General features: G+C 41.5%; 1 protein-coding gene across 1 annotated transcript; it reads left to right on the forward strand.

The window, feature by feature from the left end:
- The first annotated feature begins 74 nt into the window (after positions 1-74).
- LOC100743541 (dynein heavy chain 7, axonemal) lies at positions 75-16,190 on the forward strand. The gene is made up of 29 exons (XM_033319225.1): positions 75-429; positions 671-1,144; positions 1,504-1,884; positions 1,992-2,428; positions 2,504-2,619; positions 2,693-3,420; positions 3,630-4,287; positions 4,489-4,683; positions 4,816-4,947; positions 5,022-6,077; positions 6,490-6,667; positions 6,741-6,906; positions 7,147-8,152; positions 8,716-8,904; positions 9,014-10,092; positions 10,214-10,405; positions 10,462-10,688; positions 11,069-11,439; positions 11,661-11,841; positions 12,197-12,495; positions 12,587-12,751; positions 12,852-13,092; positions 13,315-13,604; positions 13,682-13,699; positions 13,790-13,810; positions 14,198-14,435; positions 14,507-14,658; positions 15,221-15,502; positions 15,795-16,190. The coding sequence occupies exons 1-29, from the start codon at positions 212-214 to the stop codon at positions 15,999-16,001; spliced, it is 9,897 nt and encodes a 3,298-aa protein (XP_033175116.1). The 5' UTR covers positions 75-211; the 3' UTR covers positions 16,002-16,190.
- The last annotated feature ends 4,943 nt before the right edge of the window (positions 16,191-21,133 follow it).

Genomic DNA, 21,133 nt, shown 5'->3' on the forward strand with positions numbered 1-21,133 from the left:
ACTTGACTAATAAGAAGAGAAAAAACGTGTTCGAGGAAATTGACAATTATTGAAATTGTTTCTTGTTTCAACAGTTAGGTATCTTAGGTTCGAGGAGGAATTGGAGTCTTACGCGAAACAGGTGGACGAGATTCAACATTGGGGAGATATAGGAGAAGTGTACAAATATCAGAGAAGGGCACAGACTTTAGAGAACCGACTGATCGCCGCCATGGAGAAGATCGATAAGTTTAACGAAGAAGAAGCATCGTTTGGCTGGGACATAACGCAATATCCACGTCGTAAACAGATCGCTGATCAACTGAAGCCCTTCAAACTACTCTTTGACGCAATTTGTGACTTTTTGACGAAGCAGGATAAGTGGTTAAACTCAATGATCGGTTCTTATAATCCGGAGGACATCGATAACGACGTAGGATACGCGTTCAGGTCGATATATTTGTTATGCAATCGTTATAATATTATCTACTTGTTAGAATATTTAGTGATCGAAACAAATTGACTTTCCTTAGCCTCTGTTTCTATATTCATGTTTGTGAATGTTCGGATAGCTTATTATAATTAGAATTCAAGTTATTCTCCTATATTCCTTAAGAATTATTTAGCAATAAAGATAAAACGTATATTCTTCCGACGAGTAATGGTTAATGAAAACTATTTGCACGAACAGAACCATCTATAAGCTGGAGAGAAGTTTTCAAGAGCCAGCTTTGAGGCAGCTAGCAGCCAGTGTCCGGGAAAAAATCGAGGACTTCAGGGAATACATGCCGATCGTTTTTACGCTTGGTAATCCAGGATTAAAGGATCGCCATTGGGAGCAAATTTCGGAGATCATAAACATTCCGATAAAAGTCGATCCCGATTTAACATTGGCGAAGATTCTGGACATGAATTTAGGCATATACGTCAGCCAGTTCGAGAGCATCTCGGACAACGCGTCGAAGGAAGCAACCTTGGAAAGAGCCATGGATAAGATGGAGAAGGATTGGGCCGATTTATACTTTACGGTGAACCCTTTCAAGGATACTGGTACCTACGTCATCGCTGGTGTCGATGATATACAACTTCTTTTAGACGATCACATCATTAGGACAGTTACTATCAAGAATTCGCCGAACATAAAACCCTTTGAAGCAAGGATACTGTAAGAAAATTAATGAAAATCGATGCTAGAACTATTATAGTATAGTAGTATTCATGATATACAAAATATTAGATAGATCCAAGGGGGTTCTGTTGGTTTTACAAAAAAAACAAAAATGTAACAAGTGTTTTTAACGTTTTCATTCACTTTTCGTGTGTCTACCTATTTCTCAACTGACTAATACCTGTTGTAAAAAGTTTTTGGCTCTTACAGCCTATGAAACATAGATCGTCAACAGTTTTTAACATCTTGTTACGGATAATTGGAGTGTAAAATATTTTTACGAGCTATTACTTTTCCAAGCGATACTAGATATTGCGAGTATGATCGGAATTTAACGACCTAACGCTACAAAACAGGAGATGGGAGTACAAACTTCATTTGCTGCAAGATATTCTGGACCAATGGCTACGCGTGCAGGCGATCTGGATGTACCTGGAGCCGATCTTCACATCGCCGGATATACAGCAACAGATGCCAGAGGAAGGAAGAAAATTTTCCGCGGTGGATAAAACTTGGCGTGACATTATGAAGACCGTCCACGCGGATCCTCGCGTTTTCGTTGTCGTCGAAATCGATAAAATGTTGGAGCGGCTAAAGAAGAGCTACGGATTACTAGAAGACATCCAAAAGGGTCTGAATGATTACCTCGAAAGAAAACGACTCTTCTTCCCGAGATTCTTTTTCCTGTCTAACGACGAGTTGCTGGAAATTCTCTCTGAAACTAAGGATCCGACTCGGTAATAAAAATTGCTATTAACTCGATTCCGAAAAATTAATCAACTATACACGATCGTGTTATTGTTGAAATAAGATATTTTGAAATATTTATAACGATTTGTTTCAGGGTTCAGCCACATCTAAAGAAATGTTTCGAGGGAATACATAGATTACATTTTAACGAGGACCTCGAAGTGGTCGCTATGGTATCGACAGAGGACGAAGAGGTTCGACTGATAGAGACGATATCCACAGCTGCTGCCAGAGGACAAGTAGAGAAATGGTTGATCGAATTGGAAACGGTTATGCGAAAAAGTATACGAAATGAGGTGCTGCTAGCGATCCAGGCGTATCCTACTAAATCGAGGAAGGTCTGGGTGCTGGAATGGCCAGGGCAAACGATTCTTTGCGTTGGTAAAACATACTGGACTCTACGTATAGAGGAATCGATGCCGTACGGTGTTCAAGGGATGAAGAGATACTTGGATCAATGTCAGGCAGAACTGAACGACATTATATCGTTAATCAGAGGCAAACTTTCGAAACAGAATCGCATCACTTTTGGTGATTATTCATAAGTTATACTTCTCAGTATAATTTTCTTAGTACAAAATGTAATACATAGATTTACAATTGTAGAAGCTTTAGTTACGCTGGATGTCCATGGGAAAGACGTGCTTGCGTCGCTTCACCAGGAGGAAGTGATCAAGAACACCGATTTCAAATGGTTGTGTCACTTGCGTTACTATTGGCTGGTCAGGCTAACTTCCTACAAATTAAAGAAAGATCTTTTAATAGTAAGATTATTATTAAAAATATTTATTTCAGGAAGAAAACATGTGGGCTTACATGATAAACTCACAGCAACGTTATGGTTATGAGTACCTTGGCAATTCTTCAAGATTAGTAATCACTCCCTTAACGGATAGATGTTATCGAACTCTATTCGGCGCTTTGAGCCTTCATCTAGGCGGTGCACCAGAGGGACCCGCCGGAACTGGTAAAACAGAGACGACGAAAGATCTTGCTAAAGCAGTAGCAAAACAGTGCGTCGTCTTTAATTGTTCCGAAGGCCTCGATTATCTCGCATTAGGAAAATTCTTTAAAGGACTGGCTTCTTGTGGCGCCTGGTCTTGTTTTGACGAATTCAATCGAATCGATCTGGAAGTGTTATCAGTAGTAGCGCAACAAATTTTAACGATTCAACGAGCGATAAACAGCGGCGCTGAGAAGATCGTATTCGAAGGCACGGAGATCTTTTTAGATCCAACGTGCGCCATTTTTATCACGATGAATCCGGGTTACGCGGGGAGATCAGAGTTGCCGGACAATCTAAAGGCATTGTTCCGTCCCGTGGCCATGATGGTGCCGGATTACGCGCTGATCGCCGAGAACACGCTATACTCCTATGGCTTTTATAACGGTAGACCTCTAGCTGTAAAAATCGTCACAGCTTACAGACTTTGCTCCGAGCAGTTGAGTAGTCAGCATCATTACGATTATGGTATGAGGGCAGTGAAATCTGTCCTAGTTGCAGCTGGCAACTTAAAGCTCAGGTACGAGAATCGAATGTGACGATTACTTTTAAAACTTTTGCGAGAAATTTCATTAAGAAAAATTCCGTCATAATTGATTTCCCGTAATCAAAGAAAATTTCGATCATTTATAATGGTTATTCGTGTCCCAAAATCATTTAAGATAAGATACTAATTCTTACACTATAACTTCTCTAATTCGGATTATAATTATTATGATTCTTGATCAGGTATCCTGACGAGTCTGAAGACATCCTCATGTTAAGAAGCATATTGGATGTTAACTTGCCAAAATTTTTGGTTCACGATCTGCCTCTTTTCGAGGGCATCGCTTCAGATTTGTTTCCCGGAGTTGTTCTTCCACCGCCAGATTATACTCACCTAAACGCGTGTACGATGGATGCATGTACCGCTGCTAATATTCAGTGTACTGATTTCTTTTTGGAGAAGATACAGCAGATCTATGAGATGATGATCGTCAGACACGGTTTCATGATCGTTGGTCTACCATTTGGAGGGAAAACCTCGGCTTATAGAATATTGGCCGATTGTCTTGGTTTGTTAGAGGAACGGAAGCTGATGGACGAACACCGGGTGGAGATAACCGTTATCAATCCAAAGGCGATCACCATGGGTCAATTATACGGTCAGTTCGACCCGGCCTCGCACGAATGGAGCGACGGCGTGCTCGCTGTCAGTTACAGAGCTTTCGCGACTTCCACCAACCTGAATAGGAAATGGTTGGTCTTCGATGGGCCGGTCGACGCCCTGTGGATCGAGAACATGAATACTGTCCTGGATGACAATAAAAAGCTCTGCCTGACCTCCGGGGAAATTATCCAGCTAGCGCCCACCACGAACTTAATTTTTGAGCCTATGGACTTGGAGGTAGCCTACTGAAATTTACCCTGTCCTCTTTACATAAAGTGTTTCATATATTTCTTTTGTAAGCCATAATATTTATGAGCGGTAGTGTATGATATTTATAGAGCGAAACAAATTTCTATTTAGACTCTACTTTTCTAGCTTCGTTCATAAAAATTTAGATTGGAACGAAAGCTCATAGTCTAATTATTACGATCGATATAGGTCGCGTCACCTGCCACAGTGTCAAGATGCGGTATGATTTACATGGAACCAGTTAGTTTAGGTTGGAAACCAATTTTGCTCTCGTGGTTGAACACTTTACCATTGTCTTTCACGGAGCATCTTAAAAACCATTTGCACGAGATGTACATGAGGTTTTGTCCTCCACTCCTGCATCTGCTTCGTTGGGGAGTCAAGGTTCGAAAGATGTCACTTATAAATCAATTAAAGTAAACTTGCCAATTTGCTAATATTATCAATTAACAAAGTATCGTGTAAGGAGGCCCTGGTATTATTCTTATTTTCACGTGTTTTTAATTTTACCTTCAGGAATTAATAACAATGCAAGACGCTAATATGGTTAGGTCTGTGACATACTTATTCGATTGTTTTCTCGACGAGTACCACGACGAGAAGTACCTCCAAACTCTAACAGATCTAGATTTAAGGGCACAAGTGGAGGTACATAAATACTTACATTGTCAAGCCTTTTCTATCGAAGAAAGAGAAACTGACGAGTGTTAAGGGTGTTTCAGGGTTGCTTCTTCTTTTCTTGTATCTGGGCGTTGGGCGGCACGTTGATGGTGGACTCCCGTGAATGCTTCAGCGATCTCTTTAGAGCATTAACAGAGAGGGAATTCCCCGCCGATGTCAGAGAACGTTTCAATGTTTCCGAAGAAACTACCGATCCATCCAAACCATACGTAGTAAATTTACCAATGACAGGTTTGGTGTTCGATTATAAATACATCAAAGAAGGTAGAGGCAAATGGAGACCTTGGATGGATGATCTAAAAGACGTTCCAGTAATACCAAAAGACATACCAATGAATCAGATAATCGTCCCCACGATCGAAACTGTTCGTTACTTTCATCTGTTTAAACTGTTAATTTGTCATCAAAAACCTATCCTTTTGGTCGGTCCGACGGGTACCGGGAAGTCAGTGTACATCATGGAGTTCTTATTGAAGAAGAACGACCCAGAAATTTTCAAACCTCTTTTCGTAATATTCTCCGCGCAGACTACTGCCAATCAAACCCAAGAGATCATCATGAACAAATTGGACAGACGAAAGAAGGGACTATATGGAGCTCCCCCAGGAAAGTATTGGGTTGTATTCGTGGACGATATCTCCATGCCACAGAAGGAAGAGTACGGAGCACAGCCGCCTATAGAGTTGTTGAGGCAATGGCTGGACCATTGGACGTGGTACGATTTGAAGGAAGTGACGCCTATACAACTGGTGGACGTTCAGCTGGTTTGCGCGATGGGTCCTCCATCCAGCGGATTGGACGTCACGCTACGGTTCAAGAGACACTTCTTTACCCTAGGAATTTCCGAATTCTCTGATGACGTTCTCAATACCATCTTCTCCACCATCGTGACATGGCACTTTACGAATAAGGAATTTCCGGACTATTACTTTCCTAGTGTCGACTACATCGTGAGCGGAACCTTAGATGTTTATAAAGAAACTAGAGTGTTTCTTCTACCGACACCGGCCAAATGCCATTACTTGTTCAACTTACGAGATTTTTCCAGAGTGATTCAAGGAGTGCTACTGTGTACGCCTGAAAGTGTCACTAAACCTGTAAGTATTTATTTGCAGATAAATTTCTGTTTTATTCTATGATACGTTGTAGGGTTACGAAGAACAATCTTAAGCTTTTAAATTCTAATGACATAATCTGTATGACTATTCATAGTCTTGCGTGTCTTCTACTGACCTTGGAAGCTCGATATTCTAATGATATTAGCATGGTTACACGTTTGCATTAGCGTTAAGATGACCCTAAAGATCCCTGTTTTTATAACGTAAAACAAACTCAACTTTTTCAACAGCTTACGATCTTAAATGGAATTAGAGATAAATTTCTTTGTGTTTTGTTATTAACGTAATGATAACATAATGCTCCAAATAAATATATCCAATTTTGACGGTTATTATTCATAAATATGTATGAGAACTACATAATATTTCCTGACCGACATAATGTTTTAAGGCGAGTTTAAAGCGTCTCTGGGTACACGAAGTGTTGCGCGTTTATGGTGATCGGTTGGTAGACGACCATGATATTAAGTGGCTCGTCGAGCAGATACGAAGGACCATGTTAGAATATATGGATGACAATCTGGACCACCTGTTTCAAGATTTACTTACTGCTAGATCTGGCACAGTACGTTTTCTTCTAATACGCAAGGTTTTTATATATCACCGTCTCCATAATCTTCTTTAATCGTAATTAGGTGACAGAAGTAGAGCTTCGAAATCTGATTTATTGTGACTTCTACGATATATTGGCGGATAAAAAGCTATATTCCGAAGTGGAGGATTTAGACCACTTGGCAATCGTAGCTGAAGAATATCTTGCTGAATATAATTCCATTTCGAGGACACCGATGAATCTCGTTCTTTTCAGGTTTTACTCGGTTGCGTATATTTTAAGTAAAAAACGATGAAAATTGAGGAGCTTTCTGAAAAAATGGTTTATAGGTCTAGTAATATTTATCATAGAAATAGATTATCACCTATTTCGTTCACTGTTATATTTTTTAAAACTAAATAACGTCAAATCATAATTCCCTTAGTTCACCATTTTCTCTTATAGATCCTTTTTCCAGATATCCCCGCAATTTTTCTATTTTATTATGCCCTCTAGATTCGCCGTAGAACATCTATCAAAGATCTGTCGCATAATGATGCAGCCTCGAAGTCACGCGTTATTAATCGGAGTGGGCGGTTCGGGGCGCCAATCGTTAACGAAATTAGCAGCTCACATCTCAGATTACGAATTGTTTCAAGTGGAAATGTCTCAACAGTATGGTCTATACGAATGGCACGAAGACGTAAAAGACATTCTAAAAAAGAGCGCAGCCAGCGATCTTCACACAGCTTTCCTGTTTTTGGATACACAAATTAAAGAAGAGACTTTTCTGGAAGACATTAGCAATCTTTTAAATTCCGGAGAGGTTCCTAATATATTTGCACCTGATGAAATATCCGATATTTGCGAGAAGATGCGAGTTATCGATCGTCAGAGAGACAGATCCTTGCAGACAGACGGCAGCCCCGTCGCTTTGTTTAATTTCTTCGTACAAACTGTTCGCGAACACTTGCATATCGTGGTCACCATGTCGCCTATTGGTGACAATTTTCGTATCAGAATTCGAAAATTTCCGGCATTGGTGAATTGTTGCACGATAGATTGGCTGCAACCTTGGCCCGAGGACGCATTGCTCGCTGTGGCGACTAAATTCTTGGGCGAAATCGATCTAACGGAGAAGGAACGTGACGCCTGCATCGAGATGTGCCAATTCTTTCATATGTCCACGCAGGAGTTGACAAAGGAGTTCCTGAGGAAGTCAAAGAGGTACAATTACGTTACGCCTACCTCGTACCTGGAGCTCATCAACACTTTCAAGGACCTGCTCGCAAAAAAGAGGAAGGAAGCGCTCGATGGGAAAAAAAGGTACGAAGCTGGCTTGGAAAAGTTGGACAGTACTCACAGGCAAGTGGAGAAGATGCAAGAGATTTTAGTCGCGTTGCAACCGAAGCTCCTTGTCGCCGCTAAGGACGTGGAGGCCACGTTTCTCGACGTTCAAAGGGAAAGCGAGGAGGTAGCTGCCATGGAGCAAGTCGTCAAGAGGGACGAAGAGGCTGCCATGGTAAGGTGTTGCCGGCTTAAAGATCACAGTCACTCGATTTTATTTAGGAAACTTCCGCCCTGTAAAGGCCACTCCACCTTTGTTCACGGTTTCTAATTACTCCCTCTCGAATTCCTTCCGTTACGCATCTTTGCGTTATGCTGATATTAGTGAGACCTTGGGGTATGAAAATACTAGAGAATAAAGTAAATGTGCGTCCTTACTGATAATTGCGAGTAGTTTGAAGTATGTTTGTCATTTATTCGCATATAATTCGAGAAATCTTCATATCTTTTAAATTTGAAATATTAGGACACAAATGTTAATTCCAGCGATGTTATTTAAGTAGTTTTCGCTCTGTAAAAAGGATTTCATGCTTTCTACGGTTTCTAATAACTTTTGCTGAAATTGCTTCCACAACGTATGCTTGCGCTCTGTTAATATTAATGAGATTTTGAAACACGAAAATCGTAGAGCTCGTAACAAAAATGACTTTCGTCCGGTATGTCGGACGCATGGAACTCGGTACGTGTACGTAAATTCCTTTGTAGCATTTTTTAAAAGTAGAATATTCGAATTTCTAGGTCGTCGCGAACGAAGCGAGCGCCATTCGCGCAGAATGCGACGCCGATCTGCAAGAAGTGATGCCGATATTAAACGCGGCGAACGATGCCTTGAACACTCTGACTCCTCAGGATATTCAAATCGTGCGATCCATGAAACGACCGCCAGCCGGTGTTCGATTGGTGATGGAAGCAGTTTGCATTTTAAAGGTTCGATCTTCAACTTCAAACTAAACTCAATCTGCACAAAGATGTACTTATTCAAAGCCTGCTTATCAAAAGAATAAAAACATGATCCATACAAATTCTATCCTATTAGGACGTGAAACCGGAGAAGGTTAAGACTCCAGATGGAGTTATAGATGATTATTGGAGGCCATCTCTTCGCATATTGAGCGACATGAAATTCCTCGAATCCTTATTAACGTTCGATAAGGACAACATTCCAGAAAGGATCATGACGAAGATCCGCACCACTATCTTAACAAATCCAAACTTCGATCCAGAACGGATCAGACAAGTTTCTACCGCCTGTGAAGGTCTCTGTAGATGGGTCTTCGCTCTGTCAGAGTACGACAAGGTGGCGAAGATCGTGGCGCCGAAGAAGCAAGCGCTGGCCTTGGCGGAGGCCGACTACAATGAGGCCATGAGGCAATTGAACTTGAAGAGAAGTCAGCTCCAAGAAGTGCGTGACAGATTGGCGAAGCTGGAGGAGCTGTTGGCTGAACGAAGAGCGGAGTATCAGGCGATGACGGACGAAGTGAACGAGTGCGAGGCAAGATTAAGGAGAGCCAGGGAGTTGATTGGCGGCTTAGGGGGAGAGTACACCAGATGGTCCGATACTGCGAAGGAACTGGGCGAGCGTTATTACAAGCTGACGGGAGACATTCTCATCGGCTCCGGGATCGTGGCCTATTTAGGAGTGTTCACCACTCAGTATAGACAGCAACAAATCGACAACTGGGTGCAGATTTGCACCGATTTGGAAGTAATTTGTACGAAGGACTATCAGCTTACTCAGATTCTAGGTGATCCTGTGTTGATACGGTCCTGGAATATTTTTGGTTTGCCCAGTGATTTGTTCTCGGTAGATAACGCGATAATTGTTACGAATTCTCGACGATGGCCCCTGATGATCGATCCTCAGGGCCAGGCTAACAAATGGGTGAAGAATATGGAGAAGGAAAATAATATTCATGTTATTAGATTGTCGCAGAGTGATTATATGAGAGTGTTAGAAAATGCTATACAGTTTGGACAGCCAGTTTTGTTAGAGAATGTGGGCGAAGAACTTGATGCTGCATTGGAACCGCTCTTGATGAAACAAACATTTAAGTCTGGTGGCGCGGAATGTATCAAGGTTGGGGATTCTGTCATCGAATACTCTGCCAATTTTCGGTACATTTCATTCGAAATAAATAACATTTATTTATTCAAAAACAATTGCGACACTGTCTGATATATTAATTCCTATACTGTTGGGTGGAATAAATTTTACTTATCTTTTTTTTTTTTATAGATTTTACATTACAACCAAATTACGCAATCCTCACTATTTACCGGAGGTAGCAGTTAAGGTAACACTACTGAATTTCATGATCACACCGATAGGCCTTGAAGATCAGCTCCTCGGTATTGTGGTAGCCAAAGAAAGGCCAGACTTGGAGTCTGAGAAGAATCAGCTAATCGTCCAAGGAGCCGCCAACAAGAAGTACATTAACGTTTTATTACATTTCTTCAATCTTCGCCAACGACTTTGTTTCGCAGGAAACTGAAGGAGATCGAAGACGAAATTCTGGAAGTTCTGTCGACAGCAGAAGGAAATATTCTCGAGGATGAAACAGCGATTAGTGTACTTAGTTCGTCCAAGACTCTTTCTGATGAGATAGTCACGAAACAAACGGCAGCTGAGATTACGGAAAAGTCTATCGACGCTGCAAGATTGGAGTACACGCCCATAGCTGCTTACAGCACCGTTCTTTTCTTCACGATTGGTGACATACACTAAGCGTTTTACTGTATAAGTGCAATAAGGCAGATTCTATGGTTCAAAATAAGACGGAAATCGAGAAGAATAAAATTGCGTTGGAAGCTCCATTTTTGAAAAACTCGAGTTTGAACACTAGTAAAGTACAAATTTTATCACGTTCTTCACTATCAATCGTATTAAAGCGAATCGACTCGTATGATATTTCGAAGAAACTAGGTCTACTTAAAGTTTTATTTGACAAAGTATTTTACATTTACCGATGTAATATTTTGACTCGTAGAATCTCCCCGACTTCGTTTGTATGGCGAATTTAAGTCCATTGGAGTGTCCTCGCAGATTCAAAAGAAAATTGAATTAATCTTAATTGAATAAAATTTTCTCTAGCTGTCCTGGCGAATATCGATCCGATGTATCAATATTCTCTGGCCTGGTTCGTGAATCTGTTCAATAGCACAATCGACAACACGGAACGGGTCGAAGACATTCAGCAACGACTGAAGGACCTCACGAAGCACTTCACCTACTCACTTTACGTGAACATATGTCGGTCGTTGTTCGAGAAGGACAAGCTTTTATTCTCGCTACTGCTTTCGGTGAACCTGCTGAATAAGCAGGGACGACTCTCGATGCCCCAATGGATGTTTCTGTTGACCGGCGGCGTTGGCCTTGAGAATCCTTTCGCAAATCCCACGAAATGGCTACCCTCGAAATCCTGGGACGAGTTGTGTCGTTTGAATAATATTCCAGGGTTTATGGTACGATGAAATGTGGTACGGTAAGGCACCTATGTTCCAGATCTTAGTATTCCCGATTGGTCACAGTTCTAAAAAATAAATTCTTATTGTACGAGTTATATCGAACATTTTATCATGATCGATTCCTACTTCGTAGTTCGAATTCAAAGAGTGTTCGTTATACCATTACCATTGAGTATAGTTATACATTTTCGTAACTAATTCGAGTCTCTTTCGTTTAGGGATTTCAAAACGCATTCGAGACAACGCTGAATGATTGGAAAGCCATCTTTGATCATATGGAGCCTCACACTTTAACGTTTCCCGCGCCTTACGACAAGCTCAACCCTTTCGAGAGAATGATCGTGCTGCGATGTATGCGTCCTGACAAAGTTGTGCCAGCCGTCCAGCAATTTGTAGAAGGTGAAAAATCTTCATGTAAAAATACGTCGCATGGTTGCTTACATATTTGTCAAGAAGAATTCATGCACGCGATATTTTAAATATTTCGAAAAATATAATTCACGAATATTCACAACAATCGTATTTCATTACGGCGTGAACCAAAATTCAAAAAGTTTTGCATAGCGTACAACATATCCCCAAATATATAATAAATAATTCAAATATTTTCGTGACTCGCTATATATTGAAAAATAGTAATATAAACGTAGATATATTAAAATAAAGATGAAGACAGAAATAAAGAAACGGTTTGGTATTACGCTATATCGAAGCTTCGTATTAAGGCGAACGATTTTCGATTAATTCGTGGTAGAACAACTGGGACAACAGTACATCGAGCCGCCGCCCTTCGACCTGGTATCGTCGTTCGCGGATTCATATTCCTGCAGTCCCCTCATATTCGTGTTAACGCCTGGCGCCGATCCTATGGCGGTTCTACTGAAATTCGCCGACGATCAAGGTTTCGGTACAAACCGATTGTTCTCCCTCTCTTTGGGTCAAGGACAAGGAGTTATCGCCGCCCAGCTAATCGACGAGGGAGTGAAAAATGGTACCTGGGTGGTTCTGCAGAACTGTCACCTTGCCAAGAGTTTTATGCCACATTTGGAAAAGGTATTACCGAATTGTCGACAGACCATCAAGCGGCAGAATGGTATGATGGAGTAAAAAATTTGAGAGGCGAGAGAGGAAAATCTTTTTCTAGATTTGTGAAAGCTTCACACCAGGAACTGTGCATCCAGATTTCCGATTATGGCTGACAAGTTATCCAGTGGAGCATTTTCCAGTTAGCGTCCTTCAGAATGGTGTGAAAATGACCAACGAGCCACCGAAAGGACTAAGAGCAAATATAATCAGATCTTTCTTGCAGGTAATGTAAAAATCATTGTTCCGAATTTTATAAAATCTTCGGAAGCGTACAGCATTTTTAAAATCATATGTCGATACTTGATAATTTTTTCGTTCGTAAGGACCCAATATGCGATGAGGAATTTTTCGAGACTTGCAAGCAGAACGAGGCTTTCAAGAAGCTGCTTTTTTCCTTGTGCTTTTTCCACGCGATTGTTCAAGAACGTAGGAAATTTGGGCCGATCGGTTGGAATAATCAATACGAGTTCAACGAGACCGACCTACGGATCAGTGCGCTGCAATTGAGAATCTTCTTGGATCAGTACGATGACGTTCAGTTTACGGCCTTGAAATACTTAACAGGTATCGCATTAATTGTTAGACTCTGTTAAACTTGTTAATTGAGTGGTTAAACTCTTGTTCTTTTTTTCTTTTTAAAAGAACCCATCTAGGGCCAACATTGTACTAACGTAAAATACTATTTGAAATATTTCCTAATCAATGTTCATCAACGAATTGTATTCTTGAATATCGTGTACTGTTTTAGAAAATTCAATTCTCACTCAAAATTAATTTGTCTCGTAGGCGAATGTAATTATGGCGGTCGTGTGACAGACGAATGGGATAGGAGAACTTTAAATACGATTCTTGTGAAGTTTTATTGTATGGAAGTCATTGCACAGAAGGAATACCTATTCGATCCTAGTGGTATATACTATGTACCTGAAGTCAGTGATTATAACGAATTTCTTGAATATATTAGATCCTTTCCAATGGCCACTGCTCCTAGTGTCTTTGGGATGAACGACAATGCGGATATCATTAAGGATCAGCAGGAGACTGCATCGATGTTGTCTTCCTTATTGGCAACGCAGGTGAGGTTAATATTATGAAACTTGATTTTCATATGGAAATTTGTTGTCTTAATATTATATCGTGTTTCATCCTGCAGTCTATTCAGGATATTAAAGTAAGTGATATTGAAACCAAATTCATTCAATCATGTAAATAATAAATATACACTATCATTCTATTATTCATATATCTCATGCTTGCTTAGGTGAAAAAATCGAGGAAAAAGGTAATACCACTTTGTTATGCGCACTTCGATTATTCTATGAATTTTCAAAGCGAAACGTTATTAAATCTTATTAAATGTATTGATTATTAAAGCATCATTTTCTAGTATTTATCGTAAGTCTGGAGATTCGTAGTCTAGTTTATGGTGGACACGATCTGTATCAAAAATATTCGCCACTTTCGTTGCGGAAAATCTCGGTTGTTGGTATCACGGGTCGGTCGTTATCATTATCTTCGTTCATTAATTTCGAGACAATTAAGGCGTGTACGCGGTCGCCTCGGCTCGCCTCGTGTTTCACAAAATATAATAGGGTTCCTTAAATGTATTCTGCGTGACGAATCGTGCGGACGACTAACGAGACCCTGTGTTGCTCCGTCCTCCAATTAGGACACGGGAGAAACGGAAACAGACGTAGGAAAATCACCCGACGAGATCGTCTACGGTGTAGCGTCTGATATTCTGTCAAAGTTGCCCGACGACTTCGATCTGGTGGATGCACTCGAGAAATATCCGACGTTATATAATCAAAGCATGAACACGGTGCTAGTCCAGGAAATGGGAAGATTCAACAAGCTTCTGCAAACGATCAGGAATAGCCTCATAAATGTTCAGAAGGCGATCAAAGGTAAACGGCTAAGCTTGTGACGGCCAGCCGGTGTCTATCGATTTTTCACGGCTTCGTGAACTTAATCTAAGGTCTGGTGATCATGAACCCGGACCTCGAGGAGGTCTACGTATCGATAATTACTGGAAAGATATCGAAGATTTGGATGAGGAACTCTTATCCGTCGTTGAAGCCGCTAGGCAGTTATATACAGGATTTCTTGAAGAGGCTCGCTTTTCTTCAGGTATCTGCACGTATATACCGCGCGAAAGATCTTCGGCTATCTATCATAGCGATCTCATAATGGGAAATGTAATTAGGTACATATTTTTAGGAAACATTTTCACGCGATGTTCGAAATTTTATAAATCTTTGAATATTCTTTCCAAGGCGCTATTTATCTGTGCTATTTTGCTTTATAAATTGTTCCATTTGATAGATAATCTGAGATTCTAGCAAAATACTATAGAATGACTTGAGAAGATATTTGGTCACTCGCTATACTAAATTTCTTTCAATATATTACATGTGTTGTATTAAACTTCATGTAACTTTATTAGCGATGCAACGAGACATCACTTTCACCATTATGTTGTTAAAGTTCGAAACAAATTCGAAAATATAGTCATATATTAATATATATCCAATCTCAAAAGTTCTTTTTATAGTAAGTGCTGAAATATTTCTATACTTCTTTATGAAACTCTAGATTGAAGATATTTTAGCAAGAAGAAGTTTTCGTTTTAGGATATCAATAGTGATTCGATGGAAATAATACTTTCTATGTTATTTGTTTTTCGCTGCAGTTGTGGTACGATGAAGGACCACCGACATCCTTCTGGATCTCTGGTTTCTACTTCACACAGGCGTTTCTCACCGGCGCACAACAGAACTACGCGAGGAAATATTCAATACCGATAGATTTGCTCGTCTACGACTTTGTCCCTTTGAAGGATACTGTTTTCCCTGAACCACCAACCGATGGTGTTTACATTTACGGTCTATTCCTCGATGGAGCTCGTTTCAACACGAGCACGATGAAACTTGACGAATCACTGCCGAAAATTTTGTACGACGTCGTTCCCTACGTAAGTACGTTTTCTTACTTTTGACTTATTCATACTCGGATGTCTCTAAAATCAAACCAAAAAGAAAACAATTTTGCTTTTTCTTTGATATCTTATCGATATGCTAATTACTATCTATCTCCTATATTGAAAAAGTCTGCGAAAGCAAATAAAAGAAACGATTCATTTACTTTCAGATTTTTCTATCTGTTTGTTTTTCTTCAAAATCTCATTCTCTTGTTTCCTGTATTTTCTTCGCCAAGCAAGCGTACAATCGAATTCGTCCTACAATCTGTCGCGTTCGTTCCGACAGATTTGGCTGATACCAATGAAAAAGGAGGACGTGGAGCAAAGATACACATATACCTGTCCGGTGTACAAAACCACGGAGAGAAAAGGTGTTCTGTCGACAACCGGCCACTCGACGAACTTCGTAATCGCCATATGGCTCCCGACGGACCATCCACCGGAGCATTGGATTCTGCGTGGCGTAGCCATGATCTGCCAATTGTCCGATTAAACCTATCGTCCCATTGGAATAACGATTATACTATCTTCCGTTTATGTATCACGCAGCCGTATATCTCGTCGCCTATCGGCATACTTGTCCTTATCGATGATATAATTGAATTTGGTGTTCAATTCCGACGAAGCGATCAGAAGCATCGTACGTTAATTCGATTCTCGAAGAGAGCCCGTCGATCGAGCCGTTTTCTCGCTTATCGTCCTCCTTATCGCGATAAAAATAGTCGGATCGAAGGCAGAAACTTTATTCAACGTTGTTCATTTTATCGCTTTATCGATCACCGTCGGAAACAATCGGTCCACCTTTCGATATTTCGTCGTCTGGCACGTTGTTCATGGCGGAAACTAGCGGACGTTCTTAAAATCCGCAATCAAAATCCGAGCTGTTTTTCCCAGTGGAGTGTCGTTTTGGGAACATTCCGCACGTAAGCGAGGCACTACAACAGGTGGCGATACATCCGGGTCACAGGCTCTCCACTTCGTCTCTTGCCTGCCGATCAATCGACCGTTCAACATCTTTGTAAAAATCTTCAAACGAATTTTAAAAAGTCAATCGCTTGACGCAGACCAGACGAGGGGACCTACGGTAACGTGACGTAAAAAAAGCACAGGAAAGGAGTGCAAAAAAGGGAAGAGAAAAAATCAAGCGAAGAAGGAAATCGGTCTGGACACAGGTGAAACAAGGTAGAGATATAACAAGGCTGATTTTCGATATACAGTTCGACAAACCGGCGAGAACGTATCCGCCGCAAAATCGAGATTCCTATGCAAACGGCTATCGTAAATATTGCAAGCGGTATCAAGAGCCTCGCAGAGCCAGGTGCAGGAGAGATTTCGAAGGCAGCGTACGTCCGCAGGAGATAGCAGGGTTGGTGACGGCGAGGAAAAGCAGTAGAGCCGGCTACAGGGCGGAGAAACATATAGAGAGAAACATAAAGAGACAGATAGAGAGAAAGGGAAAGAGAGAGGATGAAAAACAGTAGGATGAGGAGTAACCAGAAGGGTGGGAAGAGAGAGGCGAGCACACGGGGTATATTCAGAGAGCAACGGGAGGCAGGTCGGTTCGGGGGGTGGCTAGTGGGTGGCTTCAGGGGTTGGTGGCGGCACCCTGTCTACCCGGACTGAGATCGCCGGAGGCTCGTTGCCTAGCGACCTCGTATTGATCTCTCCCCGTATCTCGGCTTTTCCCCTTTCCCACGTGATTCTCTCCTCCCCCTTTCGCTTCTCTCTCCTATACTTCCCCTCGCCGTTTGCCTAACCCTCTCTTCGCGCGGATCCCTTCATCGCGTTCCTGTCTTCGTTTCTTTTCCTCTCTCCTTCCCTCGGCTCCTTTTTTGTCCTCTCTGTATCCCTCCGGTCTCCTTTTCCTTCCTGCTCGGGCTCAACTTTTTTCTCCTTTTTCTCCTTTCTTTCCTTCTTTCTTTTTCTCCACCGGTTTCTTCTTCGTTTCGCCTTCGTTATATAGGTTCCTTCTGTTTGCGTGTTTCGAGTGCTCTCAACTTCTCCCTGGACCACAGAGAGAGAGAGAGAGAGAGAGAGAGAGAGGGAGAGTGCGAGAGAGAGAGAGAGATAGAGAGAAAGAGAAACGATGTCGGTAGCATTGGTCGACGGTCGAGGTGACGACATTAGGATCGAATGATTATTCGATGAAAATCCACGGAATGGACCGTGTTACAGCCGGTGAATCGCGAAACTATAGGGGAAGTATTTGGAAACTTTTTCCCAAGGCCTGGTTTATATCTCCGTTAAAAAATTCCAACTAGCTCCCACCACTTTTTTCACTGAACGAAACGCTTGTTTCATTTATTCATTCTTCTTTTTTCTCCTAGCGGTAAAGCGCTGACTGGTAGAATCAACTTCACGCTGGAGTAATCCGGTGAATTATAGACGAGCATATTCGGCTTATGATTTCGCGTGCTGATTTTACGGTGCACGCGTCCCTCGCATCAGCCGGAAACGACGTCGAAATAGTCGGCCATGGAGGCGGAACGAGCATCGGGGAAACGCGGATACCGCCGATAATTTGCGTAATTTGCGGCAACGTGAAAGGACTCGGTCGAAGAAAGTTGAAGGACCCTCGAGGAGTTGGTAAACACTCCTACATAGTTGCGTTAACCATTCCCCACATTTTAGACGAGGGATTAGATTTCGAATGTTTCCAACGAAGGTGAGGGAAGAGATTGATAAATATTCATTTATCTGGATGCAACGTCGAACGAAGGCGTGGAAAGGATGTAATTAAAGCTTGCACAGCTATCGCGATGCTTCGATACCGTCCCTTGATATCGACGTCTTTCTCAACCGATGCTGATGAACCTACATTGAAATATTTAAAGCGCGTTTCATAAAAGAACCGACGTTAACTCGAAGCCGGAGTTTCGAAATATAGTAATACTTCCTTTGTACGTTTCTCTCTCTTGAAATTGTTCGTATAAGATTACTTAAAAAGGATAGTGGAAGAGGCGTGCGTATCTCTTCCGCTACGTTGCCTCGATCGAACATTTTTACACCCGGTGTAACTTTTCTCGGTGTCTAACTATCTTTGTGGGCGAATTATTTTCTCCCATCACCCTCGCCCCTCGGTCTATATACCCGTGGAACCATTTACCTCCTCTTCGTAGAATAATCAACTCCTCCTTCTCTCTTTACCAATCTAACTCCAGTTTTCTACTTCAAAGTACTCGAAAAAAGTAGCATCCCGTGTAAATTGATTCAGCAGCGAGTCCACTCGAAAGGGATGGCCGTTAATCGTGCTCCATGGTCGCATAAAATCAACTAATTTGCAATCAACGCGTATCAGAGCTTGGCCTTCTCTCATCGAGGAACATATCGCCTGAATGAAATTTATTCGTTGATCGAATTGCAAAAGGCGAGGGTATCGCCGTTTCTGTAGTGGCCGCGTCTTGTTTCGTTTCACGTCCACCCCCTTTCATCCCTCGTTTCGAGCTTCTTTTTATTGGCAAAGTGACCTTCATCTGAATCTCTTTGTCGCGCCTACGCCGGAGGAGATGGAGCGAGAGAATTTCGGGAGCTGGTCAGGGGTGGCGTGGCGAAAATGGCATACCTTTTACTTTTACCTTCGACCGGCCTTCACCGTGCCATGAGAACGCTTTTCGTTGATGCATGGTTTACCAGGAGGTTGCTTTCGCGCTTCACTACCCACCTACGGAGCTCGTGGCTTCTTACGAGATAACGACCGTGCTTTTACCTTGAGAAGAAGATTTGATTGATGATCAGGACACCGATGAGGGAAACTCGTCAAGCTTCGGCAAGCTTCTCATAGGAATCTTCTCTCTGACGGTATTTATCATCTCTTACGAAACTTATGAATGGTGTGATGTTTTATGAGTCTTTATATCACATTATGCGAGATACGAATGATTGATCGAATTTTACGACCGTTCTTTATCTCAATAGAAATATCGAGAAATCTGTGTCCTTTATGCTGATGAGGTTTCTTAGTTTCTTTTTTTATCTCCGTAACACGCAGGATGGAGATAATGGGAAAAAAGTAAAAGGGAGGGGAGGAACGAGAGTTAACAAGCGTTCGCTCGGGTTACACTTTATTGCGTGATGTTTCCAGCGACCATTCAGTTCGATCGGTTGTCTGTTCGACGAGGAGAGGAACGCGGAAGGGAACGATTGTAAAACTCTATGCTGGTGAAAGTCACGACGATTGTAGATAATCAGAAGCGACAGGTTAGACAACTTGGTAATTATAGGAGCGGGTTTATCATTTTGATGCGTTTTGTGGATCGCTGAAAAGAATGTGCGATGCATTGGTTACGTATGCTCGTTTATTCCAACCACATTACATCATGCAATTAAACATGTTTCTTCATACGAATGTGTTATTAGTAAATCGGTCACACACCTTGCTTTCACAAATACGTTATATATACACTCTCAAACCTTAATTACAGTTCTTGATCAATCGAAAACATTCGTTCTAATAAAATATAAGGTAAAGTAGTTTAATATCTAGTCGTTCTAATATCTACGTAATCTACGTAAATCTACGTATCTAAGATGTTATTGGTTCTTGCAACGATGCCGAGGTTCGCGTCATTAATAATCGCTACTCTCGGCGAGGAGCAAAGATAGATTCGTCGATATCGGACGATGGAGGTTACTCTTGAATATCGCACGGTATTTATAAAATTATATTCTTGAAAACGCGAAACCTCGCGATATCTAAATTTAGGTTTAAAATTCTGCTGTTAATCTATATGCTTACAGGAAAAAATACTTTATTACGATCAAGCTTTATACGACAACCGAAATTCATGATCCTTTAAAGCTCAGTTACGTCCTCCTATATTGCTATCCTCGTTACATACATTTGCAAGAAAACAGTTCGTCATAACGATCGAGTAAAATATGTTCTCCGAATTCAAAGTATCTTACGGTTCGAAATTATGGCACGTTTCTCTACATTCGTGTCTTTATCATCCCCATTCGCAAAGAAAGAACTTTCTATGATAATAATAACAATAATCAAATAATCTAGATCTCTCAGACCTAAAACTCGATCATCTCTACACTATTTCTACACTATATTTACAAATTTAAGAACAAACTAATTCCGATAATCTATAATAACAATCGAATAATCTAAATTGCTATTTTTCTTTTTAAAAAAGCTTCTCTATAATAATCGAGTATAGAAAATATTCTCTCCACCGATCGAATAATCTACGTTATTACCAACTCGTCTCAAATCCCGAGTATAACGGCGTATCCTCCCCAACCCCCGTTGCAATCGAACCGCTTTTCCGATAACGAAAGCCTGCGTACGCTTGATTTCGCGATCGTCGTTTCTAATTCGCGTGCACAGACGTCCATTATCCGCGGCGGAGATTCTCTGCGGTGCCCCGTGGAAAGCTGGAAATAAAGAAAAAGAGAGAGGATGCTACGTCTGGCAGGTGGAGGGATGAAACCGACGAAAAGGGACAGTGGTTGAGCATCGGGCCTGAATAATGGAGGAAACTGCTGGAGTGTTGGACGGGTCTGTAGAGTGAGGACGCGTTTCCTTTAACAGGGTATACGTATAACCGGGGTAGAGGAAAATCGAGCTCTCGGTAGCCGCGTTGGTAGAAGGTGGAAGCACAGAGCATCGGCGGTTGG

This window comes from Bombus impatiens, unplaced genomic scaffold (assembly GCF_000188095.3).
Source record: "Bombus impatiens unplaced genomic scaffold, BIMP_2.2 scf_0142, whole genome shotgun sequence".
Lineage (NCBI taxonomy): Eukaryota > Metazoa > Arthropoda > Insecta > Hymenoptera > Apidae > Bombus > Bombus impatiens.